The 23,713-nt window shown below is 37.9% G+C and overlaps 1 protein-coding gene across 5 annotated transcripts in view; it reads right to left on the reverse strand.

The window, feature by feature from the left end:
- Positions 1-23,713, reverse strand: part of elmo1 (engulfment and cell motility 1 (ced-12 homolog, C. elegans)) — a 103,466-nt gene that overhangs the window by 24,594 nt on the left and 55,159 nt on the right. For 3 of the 5 annotated variants that reach the window (XM_044138680.1, XM_044138681.1, XM_044138678.1), the window contains exons 7-16: positions 22,720-22,755; positions 21,013-21,112; positions 20,231-20,382; positions 20,071-20,149; positions 18,931-18,981; positions 18,635-18,757; positions 17,624-17,752; positions 16,895-16,999; positions 15,715-15,823; positions 3,220-3,356 (exon numbers count right to left, since the gene is read on the reverse strand). In XM_044138680.1, coding sequence (XP_043994615.1) covers positions 3,220-3,356; positions 15,715-15,823; positions 16,895-16,999; positions 17,624-17,752; positions 18,635-18,757; positions 18,931-18,981; positions 20,071-20,149; positions 20,231-20,382; positions 21,013-21,112; positions 22,720-22,755 — 1,021 coding nt within the window. The remainder of the gene's footprint in view (positions 1-3,219; positions 3,357-15,714; positions 15,824-16,894; positions 17,000-17,623; positions 17,753-18,634; positions 18,758-18,930; positions 18,982-20,070; positions 20,150-20,230; positions 20,383-21,012; positions 21,113-22,719; positions 22,756-23,713) is intronic. The other 2 variants (XM_044138683.1, XM_044138682.1) reach the window with 1 other exon arrangement.

Raw genomic sequence — 23,713 nt, forward strand, 5'->3', positions numbered from 1 at the left:
ATGTTGAAGCTACAGGGAAGCCATACAGATTAGAAAATGGATGCCCGCTGAATTATCCTTGATCCCCCTTATTATTCACCCACATTAGGATGCATACGCTCTGTAAAGAGTATATTCCCTCTGATAATGTGCTGACATGACATTTTAAATTGCAGAATGCATTCAAATGTGCACTCCAGCTTCAGGCTGATAGTTGTCACGAGTCACAAATTCCAGCCTCATAGCAAGAAAATCACAGTTCTTTTGGTGACTGCAACTTTCTACATAGCTGGGGGGTTGTGGGGGTGGGGGTGGGGGTGGGGGGGGGGGGGAGAGAACATCAGAACTATTACAATTAAACAAGCTTGATCAGTTCAACTTAAGTAAAATTAATGATCATTACTGGGCAAAATCCTCCACCAAAAAGCACATTCGCTTCCTTTACCAAGCAGTAATTAATCTGAATTTCACAGTCAATATAATCTGAGACTGAACAATTGTGACGCTTAGTATCAAGCTCTGCATGCATCATTTAGCTAATGCCTTCACACTAAATAGCCTCATATCAAAAAGATACTTCTAATATCCAAACTTTTAAAGTATTGACAGGAGGTATGAAAAAATAGGGTGGAGAAGTATATGAAGTCACACCAATCACAAAAAAAATTTTTTTTCTACACAGGCAGGAAATCCATGTGGTATAAGGAGACACAGATGTGAGCAAAGGCTTGGTAGTTAATACAAATTCCAGTTGCCTACTCTCTCCTTGTGTATCAATAGCTCAATAAACTGTAGCACAAACAAACACAAGGAGTAAATGCCATGAGTAAAGCCATAAACAGCTTTTATCCTATTGAGAATTCCCAAAACAAATAATGCAGCCATGCTGGCGAGGTAGCTAACAACTAAAAGCTTTATGTGGGTACAGAGAGTGCTTTGTAGCATCCATCTGGTGGATGGATGCTGCATCTAACCGTTTTATTGAAAATCTTTGATTCCTGCTTTCCGCTCAACATCAATTTGTCATTTGAGTGCAGATTTATTTGATTTTCTTTTAGCTCTGAATCCTTTGTCGTGACCACTTCCAGATAACCAGTGAAGACCCCTAATCAAAACTGTTAACTTTCCCTCTGAGTGCATATTTTTAAAGTGCAAATGTTCTTACAAACAAAAGAAGTATGGCACAAAGTAACAAAACTGTTTTGATCAATCTTAAAAGATGATGGTCAAGCTTTAGAAAGACAAGCCATATTATTAATAGCAATCCTTTCAAGATCAATAAATATACTTGTTTAAGCAACAACTAAAGAAAGATGTCATTCATAATAAAGATGCTGCAACTTGAGACTTTGTCAACGTTCACTTTCCTACTCCTCTATAATAAGAACCACAAACTCCTGGAAGTGCATTTTCCAGATTTTGGAGTCGGACTCTAGCAATAATAGTTTCACCCTGAAGCAGAGCAATTTTCTGCAAGGTGACATTTTGAGTGCAGCTCTAAGCAGCGGCTCACTTCAATCACAGCTAGCAGGTCAGAACCAGAAATTACACAGTGGACTTTGTTCTTAAACAAACTAGTATTCTGTGGTGTCTGGCAGCTGCTGAAACACCTCGGATGATGTGATTTTATTTTATTTTGTAACCATTTCTAAACACAACTTTATGTCCTTTAGAGGTGGATATTTGTCTACAATAAATAATAATGTAGGTGGAAGTGTTAAGGCAACATTCATAGTTTCAGGATGAAAGTCTCCCTGGCAGCACAGTGCACTGTAAAAATGTTCTTTTCTTCATCCAGTGGGTCCAATTTTAAAGTTAACTGATGTATCTGTAATTTCTCTCAATGATTTTTTTGTGCTTTTAATTTCTAAAACAAGGTATTTTGCCCTGGTGTGTTTCTATTTGTTTTTGTCTCCGTCTAGTACGCTCATCCCCAACCAGTCGAAGCAGATTGACACAGCTTCTGATTTCAATTCAGTCTGTTCAAGGATAGCACTCCACTGCTGGCTTACACGCGCTCAGGAGGAGTAAAAAAACATTAAACTGAAGATTTATTACAATCTTTTTTTGTCTGGATGATATTTTGCTTTTCAAGCTTTTCATAACCACAATCATGCCCATAGTGATTAACAGAATTAATTGATCCAAACCTTTTAAAATGCAGAGAAGGGACTTTTCATAAGAACTAACATGCAGCATAAATCAGTCTGAGATAAAACGAACCGACTGTGGTTCGAAGCTCGTCCAAGACAAACCCAATTCGTCTGACAAATCAGGAAAAATGCAAAGCGCATCTGCTGCTTCCTACAACTGACGCCCAATCGACGTACAATATCGGTCATGAACACCTCATTACTATCACCATCTGGCCGTGAACACAGACACAGTTCCTGCGTGGACTGACTCAACCTTAGCCAGTTAACAGGATGTTTAACTTAATCCAAACTCCTCTGAGCTTCAAGTAAAGACAAAAGAACTGATTTAAGAGCTCAAAGGTAAATTTACACCATTACAAACAAAACTGTAACATCTATATGAGGAAAAGTAGAAATAAATATTAAAAACGTAGACATTTTTTGTACATTTGTTTCACCTACTATAAAAAAAGGAGAAATAAGTTGATCTCTGTAATTAAGCATCAAAGATTGTGACTATACTGAATTTGACCTTGTACAGCCAATAAAGCAGCACTATGTCATTATTTAGCAAGACATTAATTAATTAAAAAGTAAAACTCTATTAATAATTATCACAACACCTAAAGAAAAAATGTTCCAGTAAATGTATCAGTAAATCAGGAATCAATGCAATGCTGAATGTGTCCGACTTGTTTGTAAGTAGAAGTCTCGATATGAAATAAAAATCCTAGTGTCAAGTGTAATTCAAACTTTCAGTCCAATGTAAATGCACTACAAACCAATAATACAAAAAAAGAAGGACAACATATGAAATTCATTGTGTTTTAAATTAATGGCGATTTAATATCAATTGTAAGCCTAATGAGAAATTCTGGAAATATAAGTACACAAACAAAAAAAAAAACCAAGAATTTTACAAAGTATATGTATTGAAACAAAGCACTTTCTACGGTGGGGGAAAAAAAAAAAAAAAAAAAGAGGCATCCACATGTGTGTCTCCTCTGACTGTCCAGTAAATAGTTTATAAGTAGAGCACATGGCTCAAAACTCTTATCAGCATGAAACAAAAGCCCGACCCCAGTAGCAAAGCCATGCGGCCTACCTTGTTAAAGTCTTCGCTCGTGGCTCGCATCTCCTTCCAGGTCTTGTTGAGCAGCTGGATGCAGATGCAGAAGAATTCAGCAAAGGAGTGTTCGTGGGTGAAGAACATGGGGTGGAAGTCATGACAGTTTTCACTGGCTGTGGAAATTAAAGAGGCAAGTGATAATTATTTGCAAAGGGTACAAATAATTTAATGTGTTATTAGCACAGCAATGTTACAGGTTTTTTGTTGTTGTTTTGTTTGTTGTTGTTTTTTATACATTTAATTTAAATCATTTTTACCTGTCTAAATGTCTTAGACTCTTAGAGTTTGAAATTCATAACTTTAGTTATGTTCACAGAGACGGCTTACACTACTGATGAGCATGTCAAGTGTTATGGTTTCAACAACCACAAAACGTTTTGGTCTTATTATTCTAGTCAATGTTTTGGTAATTAGATAAAAACTGGAGGAGAATGACCACCTTTATTAAGGAATTATATTCGCAGCAGGAATTTTAAATTATGCCAAATTAATCATGTTATGATTCTTCACGTTTGTGTTAATTCAAGGTTCCTTGAACTGGGGTTTCTCACTCCAATTTATTCAAACACCAAAATCGACCATGTTTATAAACACCTCAATTCAGCCTGACACATGAATAGTTGGGTTCAAGTATTTTGATGATCCACATTTAAATTCAAACTCTCTAGCAGTGTGAAATATCGCATGCTGTTTATGAATTACATTTTTTTCCCACTATAACTATAGAAGGAGACAAATTTGTTCCAAAAAAGCCAAGAACCTCCACAGAGAATCCACTTAATTGTGATGAGAGCATAACTGAAATCGAACACACTCATCAAATTCAAAATGTCCCCTCGAGGCAAATTCAGTCCAAAACCTGGTTCCAGCTAAATTAAGTCAAGATGCATTTCTTATCCCCAGACCCAAAACCTGTTTATTTTCTCCATTAGCAGAGCAGTGAACCACTTTAATCCCAGGTTTTGTGTGGGAGTGGATTTGACATGAGTGTAAAAAAATAGAGACTGGGCTCTTGAGTACCCAAACTGTATTAACCCAAAGGTACAATAACAAGCCTTGACATTCATTCGAACTGCATTCGCCGCGCTCTCGCCTTGCAGCGAGAGTGAGTGGCGGCTCAAAGCCAAAGGTTGGTTCATTTAAAGAGTTTCAGAGTGGAGCAGCAGGGGCACCGGCCACCGCGAGGAGCCATGAAATTGGATGGAAAGGGTCGGGCAGCAATTGAAACTTCACAGTATAATGAGTGATGCCATCAGCCCACAGGCACAGAGACCTGGGCCTTGATTTCAAGTGATGGATGGACGATTACGTGGAGGACATGGTGGAGATTGGGATGGGATGGGCCACCAAAGCCGGCAGTCGGTCGGAAAACTAATGGAGTGGAGCCAAAAGAGATGCCGACAACCTGCTTAGCCAACAGAGTTTCACTCATGGCTAAAAAAATAAAATAAAATAAAAACGCTAAAGAAATTGGAAAAGGAAACAGGATCAGACAAAAATCTCTCTCTAATAAATCATCTTGTTTTGGCACACTAGCAAAACTGATTAGGCATGTTGAACTCTGAGCTTACAAGGCTGTTTACTGATAGAGTCAGCGCAGTGAAGCAGCAAGGGGAAGGGGAATGACATGTCAAGGCTCATTTGAAAGGTACAGACAGCAAGTCGTCTCAAGAGACTCTGCAGAAATTTCTCCCTCGCAGACAGTTTTAATACTTCTTGCGAGGCTAAGCAAGAGTCCAAGCAGCAGGGCTGAGACAAGAAACAGGTTAACACAGTGTCCTTCAAAGAAAACTGCTTTATTATGTATGGTGATGCATATAATTTGTTATCAGGATGCACATATTAATCAGCTGAAAGTCATCTGTTTTGAATGTAGGAATTATTTTCTATCAAATTCCAAAGATTTCATTTAACCTTCTGGAAATGATGTATGTTTTAATTTAGTGGAAAGTTTTTGCAGCGCAGAAGATAAAGAGAAGGAATTATTGGAGAAGTTGACGCTTTTGTCAACTTGCTGTCTTGTTAGAAAATGCAACATCTGCCAATTCAGTAAATTAAACTCTTTGGTTAAAATAGATAACAAAATAAATACATTTAAAAAAACACACACGCAATGTTCAAAGCATCTAAAACTAAAGCAAGGGCAGGACGATCGTAGCAGGATGCTGTTGGGATAAATATCACCACAGGGACCCTAAACTCTCCCTGTAACCAGATAACGGCTCAGCGGGGCAGGTGTGAACTGTGACTTGTTTAAAGTCAGAATTTATTAATCTATTGGGTAACGCATATGGGTCTGCAGCACACAGTCTGGTTGAATGCTTAATGAACCCTAATGAGTTTGCTTTGTCCTCTATAGTTTCATCCATCTGCACAGCCAGATGTTAACGCGCTCATAAAGTGGGTAACTGGACACGATGATGGCCGGTTTAGGTTGGTCTCAACCATATGCTCATTTGGGTCAGCAGAACTTAAAGTCTCAACTAAAATAATGCTCTATATCACACTCAGCTGAAAAGCTACTTGCCTTTTGCGCAGTGAGGGCAAGAGATGAAATGGGATTGGGTTTATAAGACTCGGAGAAATAATGGGTTTTGCTACAGATGGTGCAGATTTACCCTAATCTCAACAATATTAGGTCAGTTTGGGATTTTGTCACTAAAAGTGAGATTACAGAGAATCAAAATCCACAGGACAGAGCTAAAATAAACAAACGAATCAACCAAATGATTGACTTCAACAACAGAATCAGGGGAAAATAAGTGGTTTCTGGTTTCTTTAATAACTAAATTTCTGCAATTTACTCTTGTGGTAAGGTTTCTCCTAAGAAAACAATCTGCCAGCAATAAATATAAAATGTAAAAAGTGATGCTATAGTAGGAGCTGAACAGAGTACAGAGTGGAGTCAGTGTGCCTGCTGATGGAGGCTGGGTAACAAACAGAGCAACCAGCCAACTAAGTATAAAACATCTCCATCAGTGGTTCCTGGAGAACCATGAGGGTTATTTGCAGCAGGATTTCCACGAACAGGAAAGTAAGACAGAGCTGTGCTTTTGTTTTTGACTGGCTCTGATGTTGCAATGACATGGAGCACATCGTTTTCAAGGTCATAGCAAAGGGTTTCTTGCAATGCAATGGGAAGAACATTGTTTTAAGAAAAATACTTAGCAATGTTCAAGTACAGTGCAGTATATTCTACATTTACGCTGTTGCCAATTTTTATTTATTTTATGGTGAAAAAAAAAAAATCACATCACATTTCAGTTATAAAAATAGAGCAACTTCAATTTCTATTTTTCAGCAAAAGCTCTGCTGTCTTTGTTTGGGACAAAAGATAAAAAAAAAATGCTTTGTTGTCTTGAAAATGTGGGCTGGTATTGACAGAATTTTATTTCTAACTACTACAGAAAAATAGTCCTAATAATCAAGAAAAACAAATAGGAAAGGAAACAGAAAATGAAGGAATCTTGAGATCGTCAAAGCATCAGGCCCATAACCATTATTTGTTTTTATCTGACAAAACAAGTGCTAATGCTGTCAGCTGAATGCCACCAGTGGTCAGAAATAAACAAGGGAAAACTGACCAGTTCTGATCTCTGGTTTACTGATTGGTGCATCTCCAGCCTCAAAGGGAGTCCTTTCTGGTCCTCCGCCCCTCCTTTACCATCTGTTTGGCTATTAAGACCAGTGCTGACTTGCATGCACCTAAAACAAAATGGCCAACTAGTGCCTTGTGTGTGAATGCAGCAGTCGTAAAAGTCCCCTTACAGTCCAGCTTCGGAGGGTTCTGTGACATCAACCGATTACTCAACCGGTGACCACACAGTGAGGTCCAGGACAAAACCGAAGTGACTAAGCACTTGAGTAGTTGTGTGACTGTGTATCAAACAGGAACATAAGAGGCACATGTGGGCTGATTGCCACTCTGACATCTGTCAAGGCCCACTGTGTATTTGCGACCGTGTGGGTGTGTGCACAAAGTGGGCGAATCGACCCTCGGAGTCACCTTGCAGCCCCGCCAAACGATGAAGAGATGGCAGAAAGCGCTGCCGTTCCACTAATTACAATCCCAGCGTGTCTTCATGTCCAACTGTTACAAGAGGGGTTCCTCTGTGTGTCAGCAGAGCAGAACCAGCGACGTGTTTTTTTTTACTCCGGTTGCGTCTGTAGATGTGGATGGCAAGGCAGCAGGTACGCGGAGAGGATTACCTGACTTAGCAACTCGGCTGAGTGCTTATCAAGATGCAGCAAGAAACAGTGTAGCATCACCAAGCAGGCATAAAATATTAATACACAGCGTTATAATGAGCTGTGAACAGGGCTTCTGAGGCTCTTTCTGCCCTTTAATCTGTTTTTGGAACATTCTACATATCTCGTTGAATAAATCCGCAAGAGAAGCATTAAACACCGAAATAACTAACATATCCGTTCATCCAGTGTGTAAACTTAACTTGAAATAAGAATTCAACTTATTAATAACGCACGCAACCTTGGAAGATTGATGCGTAACTTAAAAATGAAAGACCTCTGAGCTTTTAAGCATAAGCTCTGTGAAGTGTGAAAGACTAATGATAAAGATTTTATGAGACACATACCTCCCAAGAGAGGCAGATGTGTTATACTTGTCCTTTTAATCTGAGCATTTCCTCAGTGAAGCTAATAAAACAAGGCAGAAAGGAGTCAGTGGACAGTTTCGACTTTAGAGTAAGAAATCTAAAAGAGGCAGTACAAGAGTCCTAAGAATTAATATATATATATTTATAGCTTAAAGCCAAGAAGACTGAAAACTTTGCTTCTAAAAAATCTGAAAATGACATAAGAACAATGAAAAATGATTTTTTAATTATGCTCATTTGCTGTAAAGCTTGTACACTTGTACTTTCTTTTGCCTTGTATCAGTATGGCGGGACCAGATATTCTCCCTGGTGAATAAGTCAGGGCAGTTTGCTGACCATTAAACCTTGATAAAAACAGTCGACCAACATTAGGAGATAGCATGGCTCCTTAAATCATTGCTGACCGTGGAAACGTCACACTGAACCTCAAGTAATGTTCATTCTGTGCCTGACCACTCCTCCTCTTGACACTGGGACCTTGACTCCTTACTGAAATGTCTGAAAAGAGGACTGAGTCCAGTCCTGATCTGGTCTGTGGTTCAGGAGTGATTTAACAAAATGAATAAATTTGACGGCTGACGCCATGTGCTGTGTGTAAATAGAAAAGTTACAGTCCATACCTTGTAAATCCCCAACAAACTCTTAAATAGCTTTAGCTTCGCAATCCTCTTGAGGCAACAGTTATCTGTGTCACTGAGTGGATAGTTTTTCAACCACACTTTTCCCTTCCTCTTTTCCGTTTTCCCATTTAGGTTAATGAAATATGATAAGCAGGTTCACCTCACAAATGATGGGACTCATTTAGGAATGGGCAAAATCAGCGGGTAGCGGTGACAGATGGAGAGAAAGTAAAATCCAACGAGGATCATTAAGGGAAAAGACCAGTTCTCTAAACTGACACCAGTATTAAATTAATCCGCACACTTTCCTTTTTTTAGAAACAGAAATTCTTGTGTCGCTTAAAGCTTTGTGGATTTGTCCCCAAACACGTCACGGCTACTTAATAAACAAGACACATCTCCCATTTTAATATATCAGATATGTAGCTCCAGTGTGCTCTGTATTAAATCTCATTTCAGTGAAATCTGCAAAAATACTTCAGATGTTGTGACTCATTGTTATGCATACACAATCGGTCCCCAGTCTGCCCAAATGCAGATGCAGAATGGTGTGAGCATCACAAAACAGCGAGGGATTCTCCAACTGAAATGCAGATATGTGCTCAGCTACCAGAACAGGAGGCACCAAGAGGCACAGAAACACAAAAGCAGTTTGACTAAAAGTTATCTGATCACAGCTGAGTTGTCTGCACTCAAAAGGAAGAAAGTAAATTCACAAGCCAACCTTTCAAGCTGGGGAAAACAGGAATGCTTATGTACTTTGCCTCACAGGGCAGATTTTATGATGCACATTTTTTAAAAGACTTAATTCCCTACATGTTATTAAAAAGTTAACTTCATACTGTTTCCAGTATAAATGGCAGACTAAAGTTTTGTAAAGTTACAAGTTACCAAATTGCAATTACAGCTTGGTAACCATTGTAATTGTGTTATATAATTCTTTTTTCCTTAAATATTTGGTGCAAATGCCAATGTGCTGCAAGTGTTTGTTTTTTTTACTTAAGGTCATCATTCTGTTATAATTTTATAACAGTTCTTGCCTAATCACAATGTTTCTCCCGTTTTGAATCAAGTTATGTGCAGTTTGGTTTTGGATCACTCCCTTTCTGGTATGTCTGAACTGAAGCAACCCACAAAAAGTCAGAGTAGACAGCTTTAACTCCAACAGACTCAAAGAGAAGTGGTTGCTGAGTGCCAAAATGATGGTCAAGCTGCAGCTTGAAGGATACTTGGCAGTGCTTTGCTTGGCCTTCACTCCATTTGCCATCAGCCACTCTGCTCGTGATTAATCGAAGGAGACTTCTAACAAGGACTCCCAGCTCTAATCTAATCATTTCATAAGAGATCAGCTTCACAGACCACTAATGTTTACAAATTAGACAAACATTTTGTCGAAAAAAAAAAAAAAAAAAACCCTAGAGAGTCACAGAGGGCTTTGAGTAAAATCCACCCTTCATCAGTTCATAAACCAGTTTCATCCTAAACCATTAAAATATACTTCAATTTCATACATGTAAAAAACCATCCCATGCAGAATAACTATTGCATATGAATTTAGTCTTCTCATTAGCTAAGTATTTTTGATGAATTACAGTGATAAATAATCATAAAACACTAACATTTCACATATGATTTAATGTCATTGATATTGTGTATTATTTTCTGTGTTTTATATTCTAACCTAAGTGTGGCTCTGATCCCGATTGTGCCATTCGACTACGGTGAAATACAAAAGACTATGAACCCTGCTGATTCTGGTAGATAGGAGTCATATTTTCTAACAGAACATGAATGTCAGGGGAAGATTCTAGAAATTTTTACTTTGAATCTTCCACAAAAGAAACATTAATTTCCGATTTAAAAACAAGTTTTGAAACTACCTGCAAAGCCCCCCACCCCCCAAAAAATAACAAGATAAACTTCAAATACAGAGATCCTACCGACAAAAAATAACCAATATTCAGTTAAGGGGTTTTTCATGATTATATGATAACGATTTTATATAAATACAAATCGTGAACGGTTTGTTTGTGGTGAGTTTCGAAAAACTCCACACATCTTGCATCTGACACAGCGGGCCAGTCCAAACAATATTTTCATCTCACACTTGGACACTTTTCAATGGTTATATTTATGTGAGTGTAGGAGTGTGTGAGCGAAGGTTTGATGTTGCCAGAGAAAAAAAAAAATCTAATTACAGAGAGAGTTGTCAGCTCGGTAAGTTTGGATAGCTGAGTCATCTCATGGCTTTGGATGCAGCGCACGTTTATTTCTGAGAAACACACACAAGCTCGCAAAACTTGTTGCACCGGGATGTGGCATTGATTTTTGTTTTATGTTATTCTAATTAATCAAAACTAAAACCATTTCTACTTCATGCCTAATCCTCACAAGTTAACTAGTGCACCAACCAGAGATCTATAATAATGTTCTTGTCAGGACTAAACATAGATCCAAATCAAGAATACTGGCCTCATATTATAATACAAAACTGCAAATATCAGAAAATTTGAATGATGAAGAAGCTGGACTATTGGATAAATATTTTGTTTCGGCTGTCTTGGGCTTTGATGTTAGGTTTACTGCAGGGGTGTTTCTTTACCCGTTAGCTTAAGTAGACAGATAATTTAGTGACTTGTTCTGGTTTAGTTTTAGTTTTTTGAAGAAGTTGACATGTAAAAATCTAGCCATGACTTAATTCGACTGACAGATTCGAAACGGGATTCTGCCGGATCTCTGGCCTACACGTGAACATACACATCTGTGGACGGATCTCTATCCATGCCTGGACCTGCCGTGCTTCACCAAACCCAGCTCTCTATCCCCGCTGCTGAGGAGGCACGCTGTGAATCACCAAGCAGGGCCATTACTCACCATGTCTGACCCTTTCAAAATAACTTTATAAATATTACATAGGCCGACTTAAACCCGGGGAGTCGGAGAAGACGTGGCTCGGTGAGTCGCAGATTCCATTAAGCTCCGTGCTCCAGCAGAAACACGGTGACACAATTAATCTTTTAGGGATCTGAGGCAGGGCATCAGCAAATGTGAGGGGGAAACAGTATGATTTAATGGAGGGAGGTGAGAGAGATACCTGCAGTGTGTTATGAATTATTTAGAGACTCAGAGCACTTGCATCCAATTCAAATACAAAAGCTTAACTCATTTCACCAAAATTAATTAGATAAACACGGGGAATCTTGAAATTTGAATGCTGCACTGGTAGGGCGCTCATCAAACATTGAAGAAACCTATTTTTTGTATTTCCTTAAAAAGAAATATTTGATTCTGTGGAGAATGAAAACAGATTGCATGAGCAGCAGAGTCAAATACGAACATTTTAGAAGCGAGCCAGAAAGACGTCAGCACCGTCAACATTCATCTGCTGTCTCTTTCTTCTGTCCTTATCCACAACCGATGAAGTGCAAGGAAACAACACCAAAGAACTTTTATGGATTTTGGAATTTCCCTTGTTAATAAGAAACTTTTAGTTTAACAGATTCAAGGTTTTTTTTTTTGGGTTGCTTTTTTGCATAAATTAAATCTTTAAGAAGCTCTGTGTCACTTTTTATCTATGTGATAAATGGTAAATGGACGCTTTTCCAGTCATTTTGACCACTCAAAGTGCTTTACACTAGAGTCACATTCACCTATTCGCACTCACAAACACACACCCATTCAAACACCGATACGCAGATCGGTAGGCAATTTGGGGTTAAGTGCCTTGCCCAGAGGCACATCGACATGTGGCAGGAGGAAGCTGGAATCGAACCTACAACCTTCCGATTACAAGACGACTACTCTACCATAGAGCCACAGTCGCCCATATGTTGAACAGTTCACCTTAGCTCATGTCTAAGATGATGATTAAAAATGTTTTGACATTTGTTTCTGCTGCAGAATACTAAAAAAAAAAAAACTAAACTATTGTAATAAAATATTTATTACAATAATATGCTACTGTTTCATAGCTTCCTCAACATTATATTCTCCTCCTGCTGAACAATGGGGAAGTTACCGTCTAGATCACGACTTGAATTCATAATTTTAATAAATATGAACTACTTTGGATGATTTCAGCCCAAACTGGAATGAAAATCAATATTACTGGCAATAAAGGGTAAATTAGGATTTCAGACTCTAATATCCCAAACAATTGAATTGGATTATAGATGAGCATTTTTGTGACCATCTGCATTTCATCTCCAAAATGCATAAAATATTTAACTTTCATTGAACTAAAACTTAAAATTTTATGGATTAAGAATATATATGAAAAAGGTTTGTATAGCAGGCTTTAAAGGAAGTAGGAAGAAATAAAATGGTGAGGTGTTGGTAAAACTTGAAAAGGAGCCCAAAAAACGGTACTAAATATTTGAGTACTTGGTACATAATAGTTTTCCAGTAAGTAATGGACGTAGTTTGGGACCAAAAGGCAAAACAGACATGAAATAGGGGAATGCATTGTAAAAGCAATAGATTAACACAGACATTTTCAAAATCTTGATTTGTAAAACTATTGTTTTTTTTTGTCTTTACCCACTAAATAAATATATTTGGAAACCAAATTCTTGGTAAGTTACTTGGATTTCTTTTTTCTCATATTGATTTTCTGGTTTTAAAACCCTTTCACAGACTGGTTATTAATTTCATGACTTAAACGGATTTGCCCCAGATTTTTTATATATATATATATATATATATATATATAAATACCAGAATGCCATAATCATCAAGAAATATAGAAAATGTACTCCCTGCAGTGTGAACATTGGAAGTAGAAAAAAAAAAGTCTCACAATATTATTCTTGTGCTTTTCTATAGAAAGAGTGCCAACTTAAATAGGACACTATCAAAACTGATAAAACACTACAGAGAGACACACAGCCTCCAACATCCTCATTAGTGTCAGGAGTTTCTATGTTTCCCCACGGAAAGGTCAACTGAATGATGACAGTTTCAATGTGGAGCTGGGACTCATTCCCCTTGTCATCTTCCCTCTGGGAAGAGCACAATGAAGCACCAACACACATGCTGCATATTCACAGAGAACACACACACACACACGCGCGCACACACACAGGAGTAGAGCCATAAATGATCCGGTGTTACTCCCTCAGCACCTGCTCCCTTGGCCTACGCTACATCAATTCAACTCCATAGTTCATTACTATGTTTTAATGTATGCATGTGTGACAGGATCTCAGAATAAGTCCAGCTGCTCTGTGAAGGCCTTTAGGGTTTTTTAGGGAACATTAGTGAACAAAGAGCATCATGGAGATTAAGGAACACAGCTGAGAAGTCAGAGAGGAAGCTGTGGATAAGTCTGAACTAGGGTGCCAAGTGTTGGGTATTTCACAGAGCACTGTTTAATCCATCCAGCAAAAATCAAAAGAGTATGACACAAACTTAGCGATCCACTTAAACCCAACTAACAGGCAAAGAAAGAATGCTTATCAGACAAGCAGCCGAAATGATTGGTAACTCTGGAGGAGCTGCAAGATGGATCTGACCTTCATGGTGTTAGTTCATGCTGAACACAATGTACCTACAGGGAGACCTGGTGGAGTCAGGACCAAGGTCAATCCTGTCGGAGGCGCACCATGCAACAAAACAACAACCTTAAACATACAGCCAGAACTGCAGGGTTTGGGTTAAAACATACTGATGTTATAGTGATCCAGACAAAGTCCAGACTTGGAAATAAAAGTGATGTTTCTTAGACACTATTCATCCAGTATCACACAAGCTGAGCAGTTTTGTAAAGAATGAAATATTTCTATCTCAGGATATACAATATTGGTAGATTTGTGGCAGTAATTGCACTGAAGGATGTTCAAAGTACCAACTTTAAGGATGAATGCAAATTCATGCCACATTTTTCAAATATTCATTTGTAAAAAAAAGAAAAAAAAAACTTTTAAAACAGGTGTCATTTTAATTCCACTTTACAAGTATGTACTATAGCCTGCAACACTGGACCCGAGTAAATACCAGGTAGCGTATGAATGCACTGAAACAAAATGAGAACATGTTCAACTTTTGGCAAAGAAAATGATGGAGAGCATGTAGGACAGGCTCATATAGTCCAGTTCTGTGAAAATATTAACTCAAGCCCAGACAGAAAAGGATCAAACGCTAAAAATTTGGCATCCAATAAAACAAGCTCACTTTATTCTCTTTTATGTCTTACTGCATTGATGTTTTTTGTTTCACGTGGCATACTTCACAACACTCAAAGTGCATATTTTATCATTTTAAGCAAATAATGCACTTATATAAATAATTCTTTGAAGATCATGGGCTCCTATTCTTGTTTCTATAGCTGCTGTCAGTTTAAACAATTGTAAAACACGCTGTAGCTTCTAATTAATATTTATGGACGCAACCCCCTCAAATAACAGATGCAGCAAAGAGCGCAACCACCAGGGGAAACCTCAGAACAGCAAGTCAAGGTCAGGGCAGTTATTCAGGCTTTCTTAAAACATAAAATTCATAGAAAGAATGAGGACAAAGCAATTCTCAAATCTTTATCATTTAAGACTAAAGGAAAGAAATTTCAGGCTGCAAGAAGAAAGAGACACGATGGATATGGAATGAATAAAAGAAGCTGAATTAAAAAAAAGAAAGAAAAAGCAAGAGCTCTGCAGCAAAGGCTAACACATGTCAAATATTAGAAAAAACAAAGCTCAGATGACCGAAAGAGAAAAACACAAAATAGGAAAAAATACATTTGCAAAGCACATGAAGACATACAAAATGTATCCTGCTACTCTATTCAGCCACTGATTCTCTTAAGGCTGGTAGATTTATAATAATTGGAGCAGTTCTCTCATCTTCTATACAGCCAGAGGTGCATTAGAGCCAAAATTCACTCAGGACTTAAAAATAAATGAGGGACATGTTTTAGAGAATCATCCAATGGATCCTGCAGTAACCTTGGAAAATAGAAATAAAAATAAAATAAACAACAAGAGCTGTGGAAAAGGGCACGTCAACCTAAAAACAGAAGCTAAAATTGCCTCCTCCATTCCCACCGGCAGCAGCAGGGGTCAGTCTGGAGCAGAGCTGAGAACAAGCTGCCCATTTAAACAAGTAAAGTGGAGTGAAAATAGGCAAAGAGATTTTGTTTGGCTCTCCAGTACATTAAGCAGAGAGTACCAATGTTTGTAATGAGGAATTTGTGTGAACATGTGATCTCTGGCCAGCGTCTGTTTTTGCTGATGGTGACTTACGAAGTTCGCCGACTTTCAGGATCTCGCAGAGCATCTTGGTCAGCTCGATGCTGCTGCGGCCGAATGGGCATTCGTGCTTGTCTTCCCTGCTGCTGTTCTCTAGGACAATCTGGAAAATCCACATGATGGAAAAAGGGGAAAGAAATTTCTTAAAGTGAAATGACATTTGAAGGCCCTTTGACCCAGAGTGTTGCACCCATTTGCTCTTGCTCCTGTTCCCATCCTTCAGGATGTCATTTTAAAGGGCAGACTCTTCACTTCGCCAACCTCTTCACACATGTCACAAGAAAATTAATTAGAATTTTATGTAAAAAAAAACTATATATATATATATATATATATATATATATATATATATATATATATATATATATATATATATATATATATATAAAATGTATGTCGTCTTTACAGAACCGCAGGATTTATGCTGAGATAAATCTGAACAGCTGTCAATTAGGGGATTTCGAAGGTAGTTGGTTGCATTGAAATTCATGTAGGTGTATCAAACTAAAAATGGCTGAAGTAAAAAAAAAAACTAAAAAAAAACTGCTGATACATTTTGGAAATCATGCAGTCTTTTCTTCCACTTTCCACCTTATTGTTGGATTAACACAGAAAAGTCCCAAAAAATTAATTGCGGTTTGTGGACGCAAGGACTTTTTTTTTTTTTGGAAGTGCTGTAATAATGGAGGAGGAGGATAAGCGTACAATGCTGCATTTTTTTGTCACGCTGTCAGTGGCAAATGTATGAAAAGCCCACACTTGTATCATTTGGGTGATGGCAAATTGGCATGAAGGTCTCAGCCTATTCAGGCAGTGACAGATTTAATAGGAAAATTATTGGGGTGTTGGGGTTGCTCCCATGTTAGAATGATAATAAAGACTTTCTGCAGACTTTCTGCAGAGGAGAAGGTGGTTTTGAAATCAAGTTCTACTGAGCAAGAGTAACATTTTTATAGCAACATTTAATTGTAATTTTATTGGTTTGAAATTTTCAAAATGAGGAAGAAATTACAAATAAATGGCCAAGATAGAGAAAAAAAAAGTTCGATAGAAGTAGAATAGACCAAACACCTAAAAAAAAAAACATTCACAGCTCCCTCCACAGGATGCATCAACACAACTCCACTTTGTGTGTGTGTGCGTGTGTGCATGGTGTGTGTGCGTGCGTGCTTACCCTGATGTAAGCATCCTGGTGGTGTTTGGCAAAGTAAAGCATGTTATCGAGAGCCATCATGCCTGGAGGAATCTGGGTAAAATCCACGGCTGGATTGACATGATTCTAGAAAAACACAAATAAAGAGCGACACTCAACACACACAACTGCCTCTTAATTGTGAACCTTTGTTATTTTATGCTCAGCCAACCAAGAATCAATAAAAACAAAGTGTGCAAAGTATTACTAGTTCAGTTTTTAACTGAACTAGTAATCTTTAATAATATTTTATTAAAGAATACTTTAATAAAATATTTTTAAAATAAACTTAGAACAGCAATAACAGTAAGTAACATATATATATGTTAGAAAAGCATAAAGTACCTCCAGTGACTATATGTATGTAGTGTTTACTGTATGTTTACTTGAACTGCAAGATCATAAATTGTAGGTGTGTTTTGGTTGGTAGCATTTTTGTTTAAATCAAGTTTGGTCTTCATTATTATATATATATACATATATATATATATATATATATATATACATATATATATATATATATATATATATATATATATATATATATATATATATATATATATATATATATATATATATATATATATATATATATATATATATATATATATATATATATATATATATATAGACACACACTTATTCTTCTACAGCTCTTAAAAAAAAGACCTCACACACACACACACACACACACACACAGGTCAAACTTACAATGAAGCCAAGCTTTTTGTAGTCTCTGGTGTACATGGATTTGCGTTTTTCGATGCTGCCTCCGTTGTTGGGCTCGCTCTCCACATCAAAGGCGATTCTTCGAAGCTCAAAGATGATGTCCCTCTGAGCCTGAACACACAGAGGGGGGTATATTAAAGTGCAGCTCAAGAACCAGAGAGCACTTTATTCCATTCAGAGCTTTATAAGGTAAGAATCCTGCTGACTCATCTGAGCTGTCTGGCAGTTTATGAAATTAAGAGGGTCAACAACCATTTTCACACACTGTTTTATTAAGAGGCCAAATCAATATTGTTAATTGTTATTACCACCATTATTTTTAATATCTGAGGTCAAATGTGAGGCCATTTTTCTTAATATAAAAGGTGATTATTGTACCTATTTTGACAGCTTGATTACATAATGACCGACGGAGGTCATTATCTCACACGGTACAATCCAGTTGGACAAGACAGAGTTTGCTGCTGTTAAATGGCAAGGAAAGTGCACTGATGTCTAATCAATAAAAACATACATGCCACGATGAATAAAGGCATTTTATTTAATTTATTTATCCAGGGTGAACCCCGCCTCTCGCCCGGATCGTTAGCTGGGGACAGGCACCAGCAACCCTCCTGACCCCCATTAGGGACACAGGGTGAATAGAAAATGGATGGATGGATGGATGTTTGGAAGTTGTTGCACAATACTACTCTGGTTAATTAGCTGCACAAATATTGTTTCTTCTGCCAAGTCTGAGACAAACTAAGCATCATTTATTAAAAATCTACTTTAGAGGTTTTGTGCTGGATCTATCTGAACACAATGCAAAGCTAAAGTTTCAGAAAAATATTTTTTCTTTTTTTAATAAACTTTCTTCAATGACCGTAAAAGCTGGTGGTTCAGTTTATGGTGTTCAACTCAAAATGTATATATTTTTTAAACAAAAGTACTTTTATACTTTTAACATTTTAATTCTCTTAATTTCAAGATTCTTTTCGGCGGGATCCAAACCTGGTCCTGAGGATCCATCTTGGTCATCATGCGATCCTCAAACAGGTTGAAGGTGAGCACCTGCATCACATACAGCTGATGTGCCATCTCATCATTAATGGGTGTGGGGCTCCGGATTACATTCTGCATGAGGACATCAAGATAGAAAAAGATGTTTTAATCAATAGAACATGTAAAAAGGTGGAAGGTTTTATGACAACAAAGTGAGAAAAAGTCAGAATTTTGGGGGTGAACAAAAAAGGAGACTAGGGAAAATCAACTGAAAACATCGGGAATAAACTTTCAGAAAAACTTACAGTGAGAATGATGGAGCGTAGCTGCTTCTGAGCTAGAATGTGGGCCATCTCCTGCGGATTTAGACAAAAAAAAAGAACATAAGAAGAGAGAAAAGAGAAAGTGTGGAGTGATAAAAGTGAGACAACATATCAAGGCAAACCTCTGATCTTAAGATTTTCTATGCAAAAATGAAAAGAACAAAGAGTTCATGGCAGTTTACGCAGTGACAGGCTGCAAAATAATAGGAAAAAGAAGCTCGAGACAGAAACTTAGAGGGGATAGTAGATGCGCTAGCGGATGTCTTCTACAATGCAAACTACGAAGTGTGCTAATCAAGGGTGCACTTACTGTCAGGGGACAATTTAGGATGTCCACAATGTTCTCATCAAACTACCATGTCGTGTGCAGTGAGGAAGCAAGGTCAGAAACAGAGACAGAGAGGGTGAGTGAGTGAATGTGGCGGGACGCTAAAAAAGAAAAAAGAAATCTAATTTCTGTCAGTGGTGCAGTTTGTGGTTCTGCTGGGGATGGTGGAAGGAGGGTTGGAGTCCATAATAATAGCTTCACTGATGGTTGAGGTCCTTCTGAACGCACACATACACCACGAACAATCAAACAGATGCTGTTTGACGCTCACACTCTTAAAATAAGCAACAAGAGAACATTGCATTTTGGAAACTGCCTCTCTGCAAAAATATATGTAGACGTGGACACATATTTTTATATATGGGTTTATAAATGGAGCCTGATGACCCAGAAAAAAAGTTTCTGCAAACAACAAAAATAAAAAAGTACCAAAGAAGGCTTCATTGCAACTCTAGAATCTGTACATGTCCTTTTTCTGCCTAACATGTCTTCAGCTCCGACCGCTGAACACAAGACTGGCCCTCGAGTTAGCGTTATTCATAATTAATGTGAAAAGTGCATCACTGGGCCCAGCGCTGCTCACGCGGGGAGCGTGTAATTGGCTACAGGTGAGAGGGAGAGATGAGAGAATGAACATCACTTTGGCAACGACGAAAGGAAAGACAGATATTTTTATCGTCGAACACAGAACAAACCAAAACACACACAAAGTCACACATTTGCTCATTTAAACCGTTACATCACCAAACTGCTGGTGACTGCGACAGAACAGCTGGAGCAGTTGGAAGCCTCACCTGTCTCTTCTCCTCTGGAGCTTTGAGGAACAGAGCGTTGATAACAGCGATGGTGTAGGTCTGGATGTCTTGATCAGTCCTGGAATCAAAGGAATTATGTGCTTTATTTGAAATGATTCATGAAAACCGGGTTGTTAACAAAAACAGTTACATTTCATACCCCTGAAGGTGTGGGATGAGCTGTCCAATTGTGATCTCTTGCGCCACCTTGTGGTAAAGATCTTGACTGTTGAGCACCATGGACTCCAGGATGGCCAGGGAACGCTGCAGCACTGCTGTGTCCATGGCGGTCTTGTTCACAAAGCTGGCAATCTTTAGATCATCAGAGAACACGGAGTTTTTAAACAATGCAAAGTACTCAGTCTACTTTTAATTCTGATGTACCTCGGTAGAAGGAAGTATTTAGACCTCCTGAACGTTTTCTACATTTAGCCATTTTTCTACATTCTGTTATTTTTTGTGGGATTTTATGTCATACACTACCCGAGTAGTTAACTGTTGCAAAGTGAAAGCAAAGTAGCTAAGATTTTTGCTGTAAAACATCTTGAAAAACTATGTATAAAAAAAAATCTATGTTCGTTCTAATAAATTCCAGGTTGTTGTAATTTGACAAACTGTGAAAAGGGTACTGCATGTGTGAATATTAATAAAGAATCTTACAATTTTACCCTTTAACTCATAACAGTTAATTAAAAAAAGCCACAAAATTTTTCTTTACCATTAATACCATTTAACTATGACCTTACCAGGAAAGATGGTAAGATTTGACACTTTGAAATATATTAAACGCCTCAAGAAGAAAAAATAAAACAAAAACAAACAAACGAACAAACAAAAAAATATATATATACACACACACACACACACACACACACACGCACATAGAATCACGGGCTCCCAATAAATGTAGAGCCTGGCTAATGTGGCATTTTCCTGGCTGACCTTTTTGATAAAGGCCACAGAGAACGTATCCCAGGAGACAATCCCATGGTCCATCAACTCTACAAAGGCCGTCAGAGTAAAGGACAGCAGGTCACCGAAACTGCGGGATACAAAACAAACATAAACAACGGAAAACTTCTCTACACCAGTTGGCAAAGAGCAGCATTCTGACGCAAAGCCCAGACGCCTCGGGAAGCAACGAGAAGCAAGCGGTCAGCAGAGAGAGAGAGAGAGAGAGAGAAAGGTGGGGGAGAGGAAGCAGAGTGCGACCTGAAAAAAACTCCAGGCTGCAAAATGGCTCACTGAAGACAGAGAAGTAGAAACGAACGTAGCAGGAGACATGGAAGAGAGTTTTGAGCTCAAGAACGGACAGAATGGCTGTCAGCAACCAGCAGGACCGTCAGAAGGTCAGCAGGAGCTGGATGGAGTTCATTCAGGACCAGAGGGGCTGCTTTCACAGGACAGATGCAGTTACACAAACATAAGCAGAAATAAATTAAGTAGATGAGGCTGAGAGCACGACAGGAAGCCAAAGCAAAAACTTATTAGATAAGTGATTATCATGAACCTGCAGGAACGACCTAATTAAATAACCAGGGATTTGTTATTACTTTTCTCAAAGTAAAAAAAAAAAATTGTGGTTAAAGGTTTAACATTATAAACATGATTTGGTTTCACCAAAAGTGAAGCAATGCTGACCTCTGCTGTTTATACCTGGCTCAACCTTCTTAAGGTAACCGGTTTTACTAACGGAAAATAAAGCAAAGAACGCCAAAAGATGGATCTCAAAATGAAATATCATCAAAGGTTAATTTATTTTATCCATCCAGCCATTGTCTATGGCTTTTCCTTGGAGGGTCGCAGACGGCTGGTGTCCATCTTTAGCGGTCACTATCATTTACCTCTGTAATTAAATCACGGAGCGATATGCTTCGAGTGTCTATTTTTATCAACCCTGACTATTAGGCCTTATGGGCAACAAAATCTGTTCTGCGGTTTAGAGATTTAAAACGACAGTCAATGATGTCATAAGTGTTCTTACTCTAAAAAGTAAATATAGTAGGTTAGTAAGTACTGCTGCACAGCAGAGAATTGGAAAACAATTTCATGGAAAATTAGTAAGGCATACCTGGAAAACGAAACAGCTTGTTCTCATACAAAAAATGTAGAGAAATAAGAAATGATGGAAATACTGAAACTGAAGACTACTTGAGGCAAATACAGAGACAATCCTTATCGAAAGATGGAGGATGGTCCTGTGATGATAAAAGCTTTAGACTAACAACATCAAGGTCAAAGAGAAGCTGAATGGAGGACTTGATGTGAGCGCATGGACAAACTCTTCAACCTGAGCACCATTTTATAAAGAGAACCAAGATATAATTCAGGTGAAGATCAAACAGCTGAACCACACATTTGGGTAAAAGTGGTACAAATTTAGGAAAAAAATAAAAATAAAAATAGAAATCTTGGTTTTCTTTTGGTTTTTTTGTGAACGTTTTTGTCACTGGTTGCCTAAACCACATGCAGGAAATAAAATTAAGCATTTTTTTTTTTTTTTTTAAAAGGGAAGCCTGTGTTAAAATTCCCCTCGAGGCCAGAGTCTTAATCATGCAGACTCCAGCAGCGAGGTTAGGAAGAGAAGAGAGCCAGCGGTGTTACCCGACCGAAAGACGGAGCGGGAAAGGGAGGGGATGGGGGGCTTACCATGGCTTCATAATCTTCTGAAGTTTCTGATAGCGCCTGCAAAGATTTGAGAAACTTTGGTGTCACAGAGGGGAAACAACATAAGAAAACCTAAAGCTGGCACACAACAGGTGACAATACTCTTCATGTACTCTTCTTATAAAGCTAAACTGAAGTGTTTCAATCCAAATTTTAATACTTAAACACATCGTCGTTTTGTGAATCTGCTGGGCTATTGAAAGCATGCAAAGCAAAATCAGATGAAAATGCAGTCAGCGGCAAACTTTATTTTTTCAAAGCAAGCCTAAAAGCCACATTGTGCTGCAAATACGCCTTAAAAAATGGAAAAGAGGACAAATATACAACACACCATCGCAGAGAAAAATTACAAATGCTTCGAAAAAACAAAACAAATTTAATACACAAAAATATAAGCAAAGACACATTTTAAAATATGTTTTTTAGTTGGTCTTTAAAGGAAGCCACTGAGTCTGCTAGAAGCTAAGTTAAATTAGCATGTTTGCTATATTAAGTTTATTTAAAGGGAAAAAAGAAGAAATCCATTAACAGTAATGCATTGTTTATTTTTTCAAAGTGAGCCTAGAAGGCACATTGAACTGCAAATACGCCTTAAAAAATGGAAAAGAGGACAAACATAGAATTACCTGTAAACAGACATGAAGCTCCCTTTAGAAGTTTACGTCGACTCATTATGAGTGAACATTTTAATTTTAATTTTGGGTTATTAATGACTCATATGGATGATTCTTTTCCAGGTTGGAATGATCTTAAAACATACAACTTCGAAAATTTCAAAAACCAAAAATTGCAAAGATAAGTTTGAAATCATCGTAAATTTCTTAAAGGTATGAGGAACAACTCAAGTTAAATGACTTAGACAGACATTTTAAATCTGAGGAGGCAAAATTGGAGGTATTTGCCCTCAATGTTTGGAGGAATCCACCTAAGTTTTCAAATCTAAGGATACAAAAGTTTTGAAAACATTTTGTTTTCA

This window comes from Gambusia affinis, linkage group LG14 (genome assembly GCF_019740435.1).
Source record: "Gambusia affinis linkage group LG14, SWU_Gaff_1.0, whole genome shotgun sequence".
NCBI classification, from domain to species: domain Eukaryota; kingdom Metazoa; phylum Chordata; class Actinopteri; order Cyprinodontiformes; family Poeciliidae; genus Gambusia; species Gambusia affinis.